This window comes from Somniosus microcephalus, chromosome 7 (assembly GCF_052327205.1).
Source record: "Somniosus microcephalus isolate GS21.2 chromosome 7, FLI_Smic_1.0, whole genome shotgun sequence".
NCBI lineage: Eukaryota > Metazoa > Chordata > Chondrichthyes > Squaliformes > Somniosidae > Somniosus > Somniosus microcephalus.
In genome coordinates, this window is record NC_140993.1 from 105,632,027 (window position 1) to 105,645,147 (window position 13,121).

The 13,121-nt window shown below is 44.3% G+C and overlaps 1 protein-coding gene across 1 annotated transcript in view; it reads left to right on the forward strand.

Annotated features, from left to right (window-relative positions):
• The window catches only part of abhd3 (abhydrolase domain containing 3, phospholipase), a 144,084-nt gene that overhangs the window by 84,466 nt on the left and 46,497 nt on the right, over positions 1-13,121 (forward strand). The window contains exons 4-5 of the mRNA XM_085992808.1: positions 5,708-5,753; positions 9,571-9,683. Coding sequence (XP_085848934.1) covers positions 5,708-5,753; positions 9,571-9,683 — 159 coding nt within the window. The remainder of the gene's footprint in view (positions 1-5,707; positions 5,754-9,570; positions 9,684-13,121) is intronic.

Genomic DNA, 13,121 nt, shown 5'->3' on the forward strand with positions numbered 1-13,121 from the left:
GCTCGAAATTCATTGAGGTGGGGGCGTAAGGGGATGAAGCTCAGGCCTTTGCTGAGGACTGATCGTTCAGGGTCAGAGAGTGGGAGGTCAGAGGGGATAGTGAAAACGCGGCAGGGGGTAAGATTGGGAGAAGGGGGGTCAGAGGAAAGTGAAGGGGAAGAAGGTTCCGGAGGGGCGTTGGTGTCCAAGAGTTGATGAAGCTTGCGATCCTTGACATCGGAAAGGAAGAAGAAAAGTTTTTTGTTGTAGCGTCGGATGAGTCGAAGGATGAAATGGAACTGTGGACCCGGACAGCTTTGAGATAGAGTGCATCGGTGCTGCTGAAGAGAGAGGTCGAGGTTGTTCATGTGGCGGCGCATGGCGTTGAGCGTGGATCTCAAGATGCGGCGAGAGCAGTAGTTCGAGGAACGATTAATATCTTGGAGATATTTGTAATCCTGGGTGGATCCGAAGCACGAAGCGTGGAAGTTTAGTTGGAATCCACGTGGAATAAGTCGGAACCGGAGACAGTTGCTGAGGACATCTCCTCTGGGCTGGAAAGAAACTTGCAGTGGGAGGGGGTGGATCCAGTTGTCGTGGTCCATGTTGGTACAAACGACATAGATAGGACTAGGAAGCCGGTTCTGTTAAAGGAGTATGAGCAGCTAGGGGTCAAATTAAAAAACAGAACCTCAAGGGTAATAATCTGAGCCACGAGCGAATTTGGCTAGGACAAATAAAATTAGAGAGTTAAATGCGTGGCTCAAAGACTGGTGTGGGAGAAATGGGTTTTGCTTCCTGGGACACTGGCACCAGTACTGTGGCAGGAGGGAGCTGTTCCGTTGGGACGGGCTTCACTTGGCCAGTGCTGGGACTAGAATCCTGGCGGATCATATAACTAGGGCTGTAGAGAGGGCTTTAAACTAACTAGTGGGGGGGAGGTTCCTAGCGAGCAAACAATAAAAATGACAACAGAGAAGGTCATAGACTTAGGTAGCAGTGGGGAAATTAAAAACCAGAGCATGTCAGGAAGGGGCAGAAGGTATGGAGTAAAAGGTAAGGTAATAAAAAGGGCCAAAGCAGGAATTAAGTGTCACAAAACATATTTGAAAGTTCTCTATCTGAATGCACGTAGGATTCGTAACAAAATAGACGAGTTAATGGCACAAATAACTACATATGGGTATGATCTTGTGGCCATTACAGAAACATGGCTGCAGGGTGACAATGCCTGGGAATTAAACATACCAGGTTATTTAACGACCAGGAAGGACAGGCAGGAAGGAAGGGGAGGTGGGGTGGCTATGTTAATAAAGGAAGGAATCACTGTAATACAGAGAAATGATATTGGGTCAAAAGAGCAGGATAATGAAACAGTTTGGGTGGAGGCAAGGAATAATAAGGGGGAAAAAACACTAGTGGGCGTAGTCTATAGGCCTCCGAACAGTGGCAACTCTGTTGGACGGAGTATCAATCAGGAAATAGTTGAGGCTTGTAATAAGGGAACATCTATAATTATGGGGGATTTTAACTATCATATTAATTGGACAAATCAAATTGGGCAGGGCTGCCTTGAGGATGAGTTCATTGAGTGTATTAGGGATGGGTTTCTTGAGCAGCATGTAACTGAACCGACCAGGGGGCAAGCAACCTTAGATCTGGTCCTGTGTAACGAGACAGGATTAATTAAAAATGTCCTAGTAAAGGATCCCCTTGGAATGAGTGACCATAACATGGTTGAATTCCATATTCAATTAGAGGGTGAGAAGGTTGGATCTCAAACAAGCGTGCTAAGCTTGAATAAAGGAGACTATGAAGGTATGAGAGCGGAATTGAGTAGAGTGGATTGGGAAAATAGATTAAAGGGTAAGACGATACATGATCAGTGGTGTACATTTAAGGAGTTATTTTACAACTTCCAAAAAATATATATTCCACTGAGAAGAAAAGGGTGTAAAAGAAAAGACAGCCATCCGTGGCTAAGTAAAGGAATTAAGGATAGTATTCGACTAAAAACAAGGGCATATAAGGTAGCCAAATCTAGTGGGAGGATAGAGGATTGGGAAAACTTTAAAAGACAGCAAAAAATAACAAAAAGATTCATTAAGAAAGGGAAGATAGATTATGAAAGTAAATTAGCAAAAAATATAAAAACAGATAGTAAGAGTTTTTATAGTTATATAAAAAGAAAAAGGGTGGCTAAAGTAAATGTTGATCCCTTAGAGGATGAGACCGGGAAATTAATGGTGGGAAATATGGAGATGGCAAAAACACTGAGTGAATATTTTGTATCAGTCTTTACAGTAGAAGACACTAAGAACATCCCAACACTGGACAAACAGGGGGCTATGGGGGGGGGGAGGAGCTAAACACGATCAAAATCACTAAGGAAGTGGTACTCGGTAAAATAATGGGACTCAAGGCGGATAAATCACCTGGACCTGATGGCTTACATCCTAGGGTCTTGAGGGAAGTGGCAGTAGGGATTGTGGATGCATTGGTAATAATTTTCCAAAACTCCCTGGACTCAGCAAAGGTCCCGGCAGACTGGAAAACTGCTAATGTAACGCTCTTATTTAAAAAGGGCAGTAGACAGAAGGCTGGAAACTATAGACCGGTTAGCCTAACATCTGTGGTAGGTAAAATATTGGAGTCAATTATTAAGGAGACAGTAACAGGACATTTGGATAATCATAATTTAATAGGACAAAGTCAGCATGGTTTTATGAAGGGGAAGTCATGTTTGACAAATTTGCTGGAGTTCTTTGAGGAAGTAACATATAGGGTGGATAAAGGGGAACCAGTGGACGTAGTGTATTTAGACTTCCAAAAGGCATTTGACAAGGTGCCACACAAAAGATTATTGCTTAAGATAAAATCACGGGATTGGGGGTAATATTCTGGCATGGATAGAGGATTGGCTATCTAACAGAAGGCAGAGAGTTGGGATAAATGGTTCATTCTCAGACTGGCAATCAGTAACTAGTGGTGTTCCGCAGGGGTCAGTGCTGGGTCCCCAACTCTTTACAATCTATATTAATGATTTGGAGGAGGGGACCGAGTGTAACATATCAAAGTTTGCAGATGATACTAAGATGGGAGGGAAAGTAGTGAGTGAGGAGGACATAAAAAACCTGCAAGGGGATAAGTAAGTGGGCAGAGATTTGGCAGATGGAATACAATACTGGAAAGTGTGAGGTTATGCACTTTGGCAGGAAAAATCGTAGAGCAAGTTATTATCTTAATGGCAAGAAACTGGAAAGTACTGAAGTACAAAGGGATCTGGGGGTCCTGGTGCACGAAACTCAAAAGGTTAGTATGCAGGTGCAGCAAGTGATTAAGAAGGCCAATGGAATGTTGGCTTTCATTGCTAGGGGGATAGAATATAAAAATAGGGAGGTATTGCTTCAGTTGTACAAGGTATTGGTGAGACCGCACCTGGAATACTGCGTACAGTTTTGGTGTCCATACTTAAGAAAGGACATACTTGCTCTCGAGTCAGTACAAAGAAGGTTCACTCGGTTAATCCCGGGGATGAGGGGATGGACATATGAGGAGAGGTTGAGTAGATTGGGACTCTACTCATTGGAGTTCAGAAGAATGAGAGGCGATCTTATTGAAACATATAAGATTGTGAAGGGGTTGGATCGGGTGGATGCGGGGAGGATGTTTCCGATGGTGGGTGAAACTAGAACTAGGGGGCATAGTCTTAGAATAAGGGGCTGCTCTTTCAAAACTGAGATGAGGAGGAACTACTTCACTCAGAGGGTGGTAGGTCCATGGAATATGCTGCCCCAAAAAGCTGTAGAAGCTACATCATTACATAAATTTAAAACAGAAATAGACAGTTTCCTAGAAGTAAAGGGAATTAAGGGTTATGGGGAGCGGGCAGGAATTTGGACAGGAGTCTAGGTTCGGATCGGTCATGGCCCTGTGGGTAGCGGAGCGGGCCCAGGGGCCATGTAGCCTGATCCTGCTCCTATTTCGTGTGTCTAATTCTGTTAGATTCAGGAGATGGTTCTGTGATAGTAGATTGGCAGTTAGGATCAGATCAGCCATGATCTTATTGAATGGCGGAGCAGGCTCGAGAGGCCAATTGGCCTACTCCTGCTCCTATTTCTTATGTTCTTATAAGAGGATTATCCCCATTTTGCCCTCACAATTACGGGCTTCCCGAAGGCTCCGAAACCTGCCATGGTCACCGAGGCGAGCACTGGGTCTGCGGGGTGCAAAAGTGTGCTGTGGAGGTGAGTGATGGGTGCAAGTGTGGAGAGGTGAGTATCTGAGGTAATTCGAAAGTGTTAGAATAAGTTTACTTACCTTTGTTTCTTCCTGCAGGCTTTAGTCGGTGGGTATGTGGAGAGTCTCGCACCTCCGTGGTAGAGATGACAGATGGCCGTTGCATTCTCCAATGCAACAACCATCTAATTTCTGCAAAAGAAAGAGGTTTGATGAGGTCTTGAATTCAAGAACTCATCAAACTACAGAGAATGTCAGTGTTTGACAGCTTCACAGAGCTGTCAAACGATGACAATTCATCTGTCAAAAATGTTTGACAGATGAAACATCATACGTTGATGTTCTCTGTAACCGGCTTTCCCTTAATTGGCCTGCTAAACCCGCTGGGCGGGCTTAACAAGGTCAATCAAGGGAAAATAGCGTGGGCTGGCCAGAAGTTGTTGGAGGCAGGACTGAAACTCAAAATGTGGGAGTCCTGCCTCCAAAAGCTCCTCATTGGCAATATCCAGCCAGATGCCTAAAATAGGCTAGGCTCCTTTAATATGTAAATTAGGGGCCTAATAGCTGTTAAAGGACCACTGTTCAAAATTAGTCAGCGATGAGCAATGCAGGCCTCGGGCCCGCCCCACACAGTGTTCTTCAGCAGTCCCCACACCTGCCAGTGAAAAGTAAGTAATCTAAAAAAATATATAATCTTATGGTGGAAAACTGGTGCAAATGGCTTCTCCTCTGAAAAGGTAAGGAAATAAACCCCTTCTTTGTTCAAAATGCTTGAAACAATGTTTTCCATCGGTGTCCTGTGCCTATGCGAGAATCCTGAGCCTTGAGTCATGCAGGTTCCCAGACCAATTTTTTTAATGATTCACAGCATGACTGGCCATTCGCAGAGCTGTTTGTGAACCCTACACCTCCTATACTCTCGATAGAAAATCACTGCAGATGGAAACCTTTATTAGAAGTAGTTGAGATCATTTGAAATTTTTTTTTGAACGTAGCATCAGAAACAAGGTCAAACACTGCGCAGAACTTTCAACTTTGCCAGAGGTGTAGAATGGGTGGTAGCGGATCGGCCTCCCATTATACACCCCACCCAATTTTTCTTTCCATTGAAGCCCCCACCAAAATTGAAAGTTCCGCCCATTAACTTTTCAACTTTTTTCTGAGGCAATTGAAAGCAAAAATGGTGTTTGCAATCTACTAGCTGAGCTCTCACCAATGAAGTCAGCAAGTACAAACTATTTAGTTTCCAGGAGCCCATCAAAAAAGACTTAATTCACTGTCTCTGGGAAGATCTCTTAGAAATCTCATTCCAAATACTTTCACAGGACATCCACGCCCTTTGACACTTCCACATCCCCCGCAGCCCTTCCTTGCATCAATGTAACTGCTGACTCTACATAAGCAATGTCCTGGGAGATGTTCTAGTATTTTTAGAAGTTGAAATCAAATATTGGTGGAACATTCTCAAATGTTTTTGGATTTTTTTTAGGTGTGTTGTTTTCAACAACAGAGGAGTTTCTGGAGAGAGACTGTTGGTAAGATTTTTTTTAATCCCTAAATACTGTGGAACTGTTTATATCTGCACAACTAACGTTTATTGGGGGGATACTCAAATTAGGGGTAATATTCCTGCTTCATGGTACTAGCAAGGAGCCTCTGGCAGGAGTGCACGTTGGAAATTCAAATACAAATGGTGCAAAATCATCCTCTGCTTGTGCTAAAATTGTGGGGAAATAGTTTTTACACTCTTCCCCCCCCCTCCCCACACACACAGTACACATGTTGTCCTTCAGAAAGTCCAACAATAATTTTTATATTGCAAATATAAAGAGTTCTACAGTGCATTTTATGCCAGAGTACAAACATAGAGATATTGGAGGAAAAGACCAGCTGATCCATCAAGCCTGTTCCACATTCATAATGGGCCTGAATTTGTGATCGGAGGATTCCCGTGGGCTGATGCCTCCGATCATCAAAAAATCTACGCATTTACCTGGTGGTCCAGTAGATACGAAGGCTTGCGATCCTGGGCCTCTCCTGGTAGAAATGCATAGAAGCCCACGTATCACAGGGACACAGGCGGTTCGCAAGCGCCCCTGGGATCATGTGGGCTGGCCCAACCAATGAAAGAAGGGAATCCCCATTCATACTTATGGGAGTTCCGTACATACAGAACTGTCATAAGTATGAATGGGGATGACTTAAAAAATACATGAACACATGAAATAAAAAAAACCATTGCATATATAAAATTAATTGAAATGGCATTTAATTAAATATTTTAAACAAAAATTTTATTTTTTGAAAAATAATGTATATGATTTAACGGGGCTAAATATAAACTACCTTAATGTATATGTGAGTGATAAAATTTTATTTTTCTATTTTTTTAAACTCTTGCTGGTAAAAGGAGGCCTTATGCCTGTTTTTACCAGGCGTAAGAATTCCATGGCCTTTCAGCGGGCGGAAGTTGGGCAAATAGCGCAACTCTCCATCCGCAGAGGCCCATCTCCCACGGATGTGGAGGATCTGTCAAGAAGATTCTTGACAGATCGCAAGTTCCGGGTTTCAGCGCATGTGCAGCGCATGCCTAAACCTGGAACTTGCGCAGCCCCTATGGCCGCGTGCGCGCCTCATACACACTCGTAGGGGTCGCAAAATACGGCCCTTTGTCTTGAGCATCTTGACCAGACATCTCCTACCCCCAGCAGCCATGTAATCTCCTGGGATTAAAAAAGAACAGGAAAAAAAAATAAAGGGGAAAAGAAGATGGAAAAAATACACTATTTGGGATAAAAAATGTGTTTCAGGGCTGTATCACTTGAAAAGTCAGATGATGACATAACATGCAGAACTGATGTGTGAGTAATTTATAATCAGCCAAACCGTGAGAATATGTTAGCGATTTTAAAAAATCCTCCCAAACGTTCTTTCTTAAAATATATATGTGCATATAACCGTTTCAGAACTTTACTCTCATTCTTTTCTCTAACTACCTAACCACTATGGCTACTGAGTTTTTCTTTGCAGCTCCATGTTACAAGAGAACAAGTGAGTGCATTTCACAATATTATGAAATCCAAACATGGTTGAAATAGGGATGAGCTGAGTTTTTTAGATCAAAAAGCAAGACACTTGGCTTTGCGCAGTGTACGTACTGTAGAATATACACTGTATTGTTGGTAACTACCACTTGGAACCTTGAAAATAAATTATTAGCGTTTAAAAGTTTAATGATCCTTAACTTTGATAATAAAAAGAACTAAAATAGGTCAACAGTTTTTAAATTCAAGTGGAGTGCTGAGTTAGGAAATGGTGTGAACTACACCTAGGTTCAATCCCTGATCTGTGCTGAGATGGTGTGGAGATGCCGGAGTTGGACTGGGGTGGACAAATGTAAGAAGTCACACGACACCAGGTTATAGTCCAACAGCTTTATTTGAAATCACAAGCTTTCGGAGCGCTGCTCCTTCTTCAGGTGAAGTGGAGAAATGCATAAAGACACAGCTTATATAGTCAGAGAATCATGTCAGATGACATAACACAGAACTGATGTGTGAGTAATTTATAATCAGCCAAACCTTAGCACAGAACCGGGACACAGAGGGCTTACACATGGAAAGTCAACAGTTGGGGAAGGTAACCCATTGATCCCGTTCTAGCCTTAGTCAACATTCCAACAGGATTAGCTAAAGAGGCGTGGGAGGAGGCTCGTGTAGAGCATAAACACTGCCATAGTTCCTCTGCTGTACACTCGATATAATTCTATGTAATACATAGGAAGATGAAAAGGGAAAATGAGAATTTTGTTTCCATTTAGAACTGGTACTGTTCCGCAAAACTACTCCTTGCAGTACACCATAATTCTCAGTTGTGATTTTTTATTATGAATGCCATTAGAATTCATTGCTACTGGAATGCTTTTAATTAAATTATAAGCTATGCCCCCCTGCCTGTGTCAATCATCACAAAATGCTGCAGTGATTTTCTATTACACTGTATTCTTTATCCAACTTAAACCTTGTAAAGTGCTTTTGTCTTGAGCCACTAAATCTGTTTTGGGGTAGTACTCTTTTTGTAAATTAAAATTGTTTTATTTTCCTGAAAACTAATAGTTTATTCAGCGTCTACAAAGCATAATTTTGAGACACTAAAACCATTTTAACTCAAGGAGGGGATTGGGTGGGCAGGGGGCAGTGCGAGCAATAAGCTCCCGTGACGCTGCCAGTGTGAGGCCCGGGCGATTTTAATTTCTGGGCCTCATTTTAATATGATTGACGGGATGCCCACCCAATCACGTCGCCTCGGGAAACAGGCAGCCAGCCCATTTTCTCTGCACAATCTCCAGTGTGCTTCCCGAGGCCTATTTAAAGTGATAAAGCAGCTCTTAAAATGAGGTTTCATTCCCTGCTTTCACATTTCACTGTTATACTGCTGCAAGGAGGGGAATCTCTAAAATGACTGCCCTTAGGTTTTCAGCTGCTTCCTGGGCAAGGAAGTTCCCCAGCATCTAAAAAAGCATCCCCAGAGCCACTATCCAGCTGGGCTGGACAGAGGTGGCTGAGAGGGTCAATGCCAGTAGCATCACCCAGAGGACCTGGCTACAATGTCCTGGGGTGCTCCTCCTGGCTCCACATTCAGGTAAGTTTTTTAACAAACTTACCTTTTTGGTGGCAGCCTGCAGTGGTCCCTTTAAGGACTGCCTGTAGGCCATATGTAGACCTGATTTTCTTAAATGCAGCTAGTGCTGGCTGCCCCAGGACAAACTAATATTGCAGAGGGGGCCTCAAACAGGCATACTAGACCCCTTATTTGTATATGCAAAGATCCTCTCACTTGTTTCAGGTACGGGCCCATGACACCTATGTTTTTGCCTACACCATTGTTGCAGGCGGCGCTGTTCAGGCTCGTAATGGTAGTGCACTTCCTGCCCACTAAATTGGAGGTTTAGCCGTTCGTTCAGCACCCGTAAAATGTGTGCAGTGCCACTGAATTTCTAGGCCATTGGGCTTAGAATTTAAACCTGAAAACCCCCAATTACAGCACTAAGCATAATGCCCACGCCATGGTAATACCAAAACTACAAAATGTAAAACGTTATTTCAGTAAGAGGCAAACGTAACGTGGAAAGTGGTCCTGATTTGGGAGGACAATCCCAATAATTAATTTTAATATTGTAATCTTTCTCACTAGAGGATTTTTTTTAATGCCTGTTTGTCTTCCCAGCTTAGAATTGTATTGAGAATTCTGAATCTGCTAAATCTGAGATTTTGCAAATTAAAAATTAACATTTGTTTCTGCAATGGAGTCGCCCACATTACTTACAGTGTCACTTTGTATAACTGGTTCTAGACTCCCAGAACATATTGTGCAGCCAACACAGAAGATTTGGAAACAGTCATTTCACATGTACAGAAAACATTTACGGAAGCTCCACTGATGGCAGCTGGAGTCTCCATGGGCGGGTAAGCCCCCCATCATCAATATGAGAACACAAGACGTAGACAAGTGCATCATAATGTGTGGTGAAATTCAAAGTTTATAAAATTAAAGCAGATGATCGAAGGAATTGCAGATGGATTTTAATGTAGATAAAAATGGTCATGCATATTGGAAAAGGGAACAGCAAAGGTAGAGAAGGAAACCATTTTTTTAAAAAAGGAACAACTTGCATTTATATGGCATCTTATCATGTCACTTGAGGCATCATAAAGTGCTTCATGTGATGAATTACTTTGAAGAGCAGTCACTTTTATGTAAGCGAAACACAGCAGCCATTTTGTAACAGTAAGCTCCCACAAAAGGCAATGAGATGACTGAGGGAAGAGTATTGGCCAGAACAATGGGAGAACAACAGCCGTTTTTCTTCAAATAATGCCATGGGTCTTTAACATCCTTGAATAAATAGGCAGGATCTTAGTTTAACCCTCTCTAGATCTTTTCATTGCTAACTGCTGCCGCGACATCGGCTGTCTCCATTTCTCTGCTCCCCTCACTCACTCCAATCTACCTCCCTCTGAACTTGCAGCACTCCATTCTCTCAGATCCAACCCCAACATTGTCATTAAACCTGCTGACAAGGGTGGTGCTGTTGTTGTTTGGCGAACCGACCTCTACCTAGCGGAAGCTGAACGCCAACTCTACGACACCTCCTCCTACCTCCACCTGGACCATGACCCCACTACCGAACATCAAACCACCGTTTCCAAGACTGTCACTGATCTCATCTCTTCTAGAGGTCGTCCCCCCACGGCCACCAGCCTCATAGTTCCCCAACCCCGCACAGCCCGCTTCTACCTCCTTCCCAAGATCCACAAACAGGACTGCCCTAGTAGACCCATCATTTCACCCTGTTCTTGCCCCACGGAACTTATCTCTTCCTATCTCGACTCTATCTTTTCTCCCCTTGTCCAGTCTCTTCCCACCTACATCCGCAACTCTTCTGACGCCCTCCGCCACTTTAACAGTTTCCAGTTTCCTGGTCCCAACCGCCTCCTTTTCATCATGGACGTACAATCCCTCTACACCTCCATCCCCCACCAGGATGGCCTGAGGGCGCTCCGCTTCTTCCTTGATCAGAGGCCCAACCAGTCCCCATCCACCACCACCCTCCTCCGCCTGGCTGAACTTGTTCTCACATTGAACAACTTCTCCTTTGACTCCACTCATTTCCTCCAAATTAAAAGTGTTGCTATGGGTACCCACATGGGTCGTAGCTATGCCTGCCTTTTCGTGGGATATGTGGAACACTCTTTGTTCCAGTCCTATTCGGGTCCCCTCCCTCACCTCTTTTCCCGGTACATTGATGACTGTATCGGTGCCGTTTCCTGCTCTCGCCCTGAACTAGACAATTTCATTCACTTTGCCTCCAATTTCCACCCTCCCCTCACCTTCACATGGTCCATCTCCGACTCTTCCCTTCCCTTCCTCGACTTCTCCGTCTGCATCTCTGGGGATAGGTTATTGACCAACATTCACTACAAGCCCACTGACTCCCACAGCTACCTAGACTACACTTCCTCCCACCCCACTTCCTGTAAGGACTCTATTCCATTCTCCCAGTTTCTCCGTCTCCGCCGCATCCGCGCTGACGATGCCACCTTCCACACCGGTGCTTCCGACATGTCTTCCTTTTTCCGCAACCGAGGATACCCCTCTACCATGGTTGACACAGCCCTCGACTGGGTCCGTTCTATCTCCCGCACTTCTGCCCTCGCCCCTGCCCCTCCCTCCCAGAACCACGTTAGGGTTCCCCTTGTCCTCAGCTTTCACCCCACCAGCCTCCACATTCAACGGATCATCCTCCGCCATTTCCGCCAGCTCCAACATGATCTCACCACCAAACGCATCTTCCCCTCCCCTTTCAGCATTCTGTAGGGACCGCTCCCTCCAAGACACCCTAGTCCACTCCTCTATCACCCCCAGCACCCCTTCCCCTTCGCCCAGCACCTTCCTGTGCAAGTGTAGGAGATGCAACATCTGCCCTTATACCTCCCCCCTTCCCACTGTCCAGGGCCCCAAACACCCCTTCCAGGTGAAACAGCGATGTACTTGTACTTCTTGCAATCTAGTATACTGTATTCGTTGCTCACGATGCGGTCTCCTCTACATTGGGGAAACCAAATGCAGATTGGGTGACCGCTTTGCGGAACACCTCCGTTCAGTCCGTAAGGGTGACCCCGAGCTTCCGGTCGCCTGTCATTTCCATTCACCATTCCATTCCCACTCAGACCTCACCGTCTGCGGCCTCTTTCATTGTTCCATGGAAGCTCAGCGTAAACTCAAGGAACAGCACCTCATCTTCCGATTAGGCACTTTACAGCCTTCCAGACTCAATATCAAGTTCAACAATTTCAGATCATAACCTCGGCCCCTATTATATTTTTTATCCACACTTTTGGTTTGTGCCTTTTCCTTTTTTTTTTCTCTCTCCCACATGGCAGCTGTCTTTCACACTGCCAGCGTATTCCACACTTCATCTAGAGCCATTGTTTGTTTCTTTACCTGTCCTATTACTATCTCGTCTCACCTTGAATATCTCTTAATGTCTCTTCTTTCATCCCCTCCCCCATTTCCCAGCCCCCAAACTGCCTTTTAATCTTTTCATTTCCTGCCTTTTTCTCTCAGTTCTGTAGAAGGGTTTCGACCCGAAACATTGACTCTGTTTCTCTCTCCACGGATGTTGCCTGGCCTGCTGAGTTTTTCCAGCGTTTTCTGTTGTTATTTCGGATTTCCAGCATCTGCAGTATTTTGCTATCATCTTAGTTTAACTTCTCATGCAAAGGATAGCACCTCTGACAATGCAGCACTCTTGCAGTACAGCGCTGAAGTGGTCTCACATTTAACAATTCTCTTTTTACTGATATATTTGTAGAATACTTTACTGTTCTTTGTAATTTTTTTAAGATTCTCTTCTCATACTTCCTCTTTGTTGCTTTATCCTTCTCTTAAACTCTTTCCTTATTTTCTTGTATCTCTTATTTTTATCATTTTTATTATACTTATAAGCACCATATGCCCTCCTCTTCAATTTTAACTTTTCTTACCTCTTTATTCACAGAATCACAGAAACCTCACAGTGCAGATAGAGGCCATTTCGGCCCATCGAGCCTGCACCGACACATATCCCACCCAATCCCCGACACCAACACATATCCCACCCTATCCCCGTAACCCCACATATTTAATCCCCCTAACACTAAGGGTCAATTTATCATAGCCAATCAACCTAACCTGCACATCTTTGGACTGTGGGAGGAAACCAGAGCACCCGGAGGAAACCCACACAAACACGGGGAGAATGTGCAAACTCCACACAGACAATTGCTCTGAGGCCGGATTCGAACCCAGGTCCCTGGCGCTGTGAGGCAACAGTGCTAACCACTATGCCACCGACGAAGTCG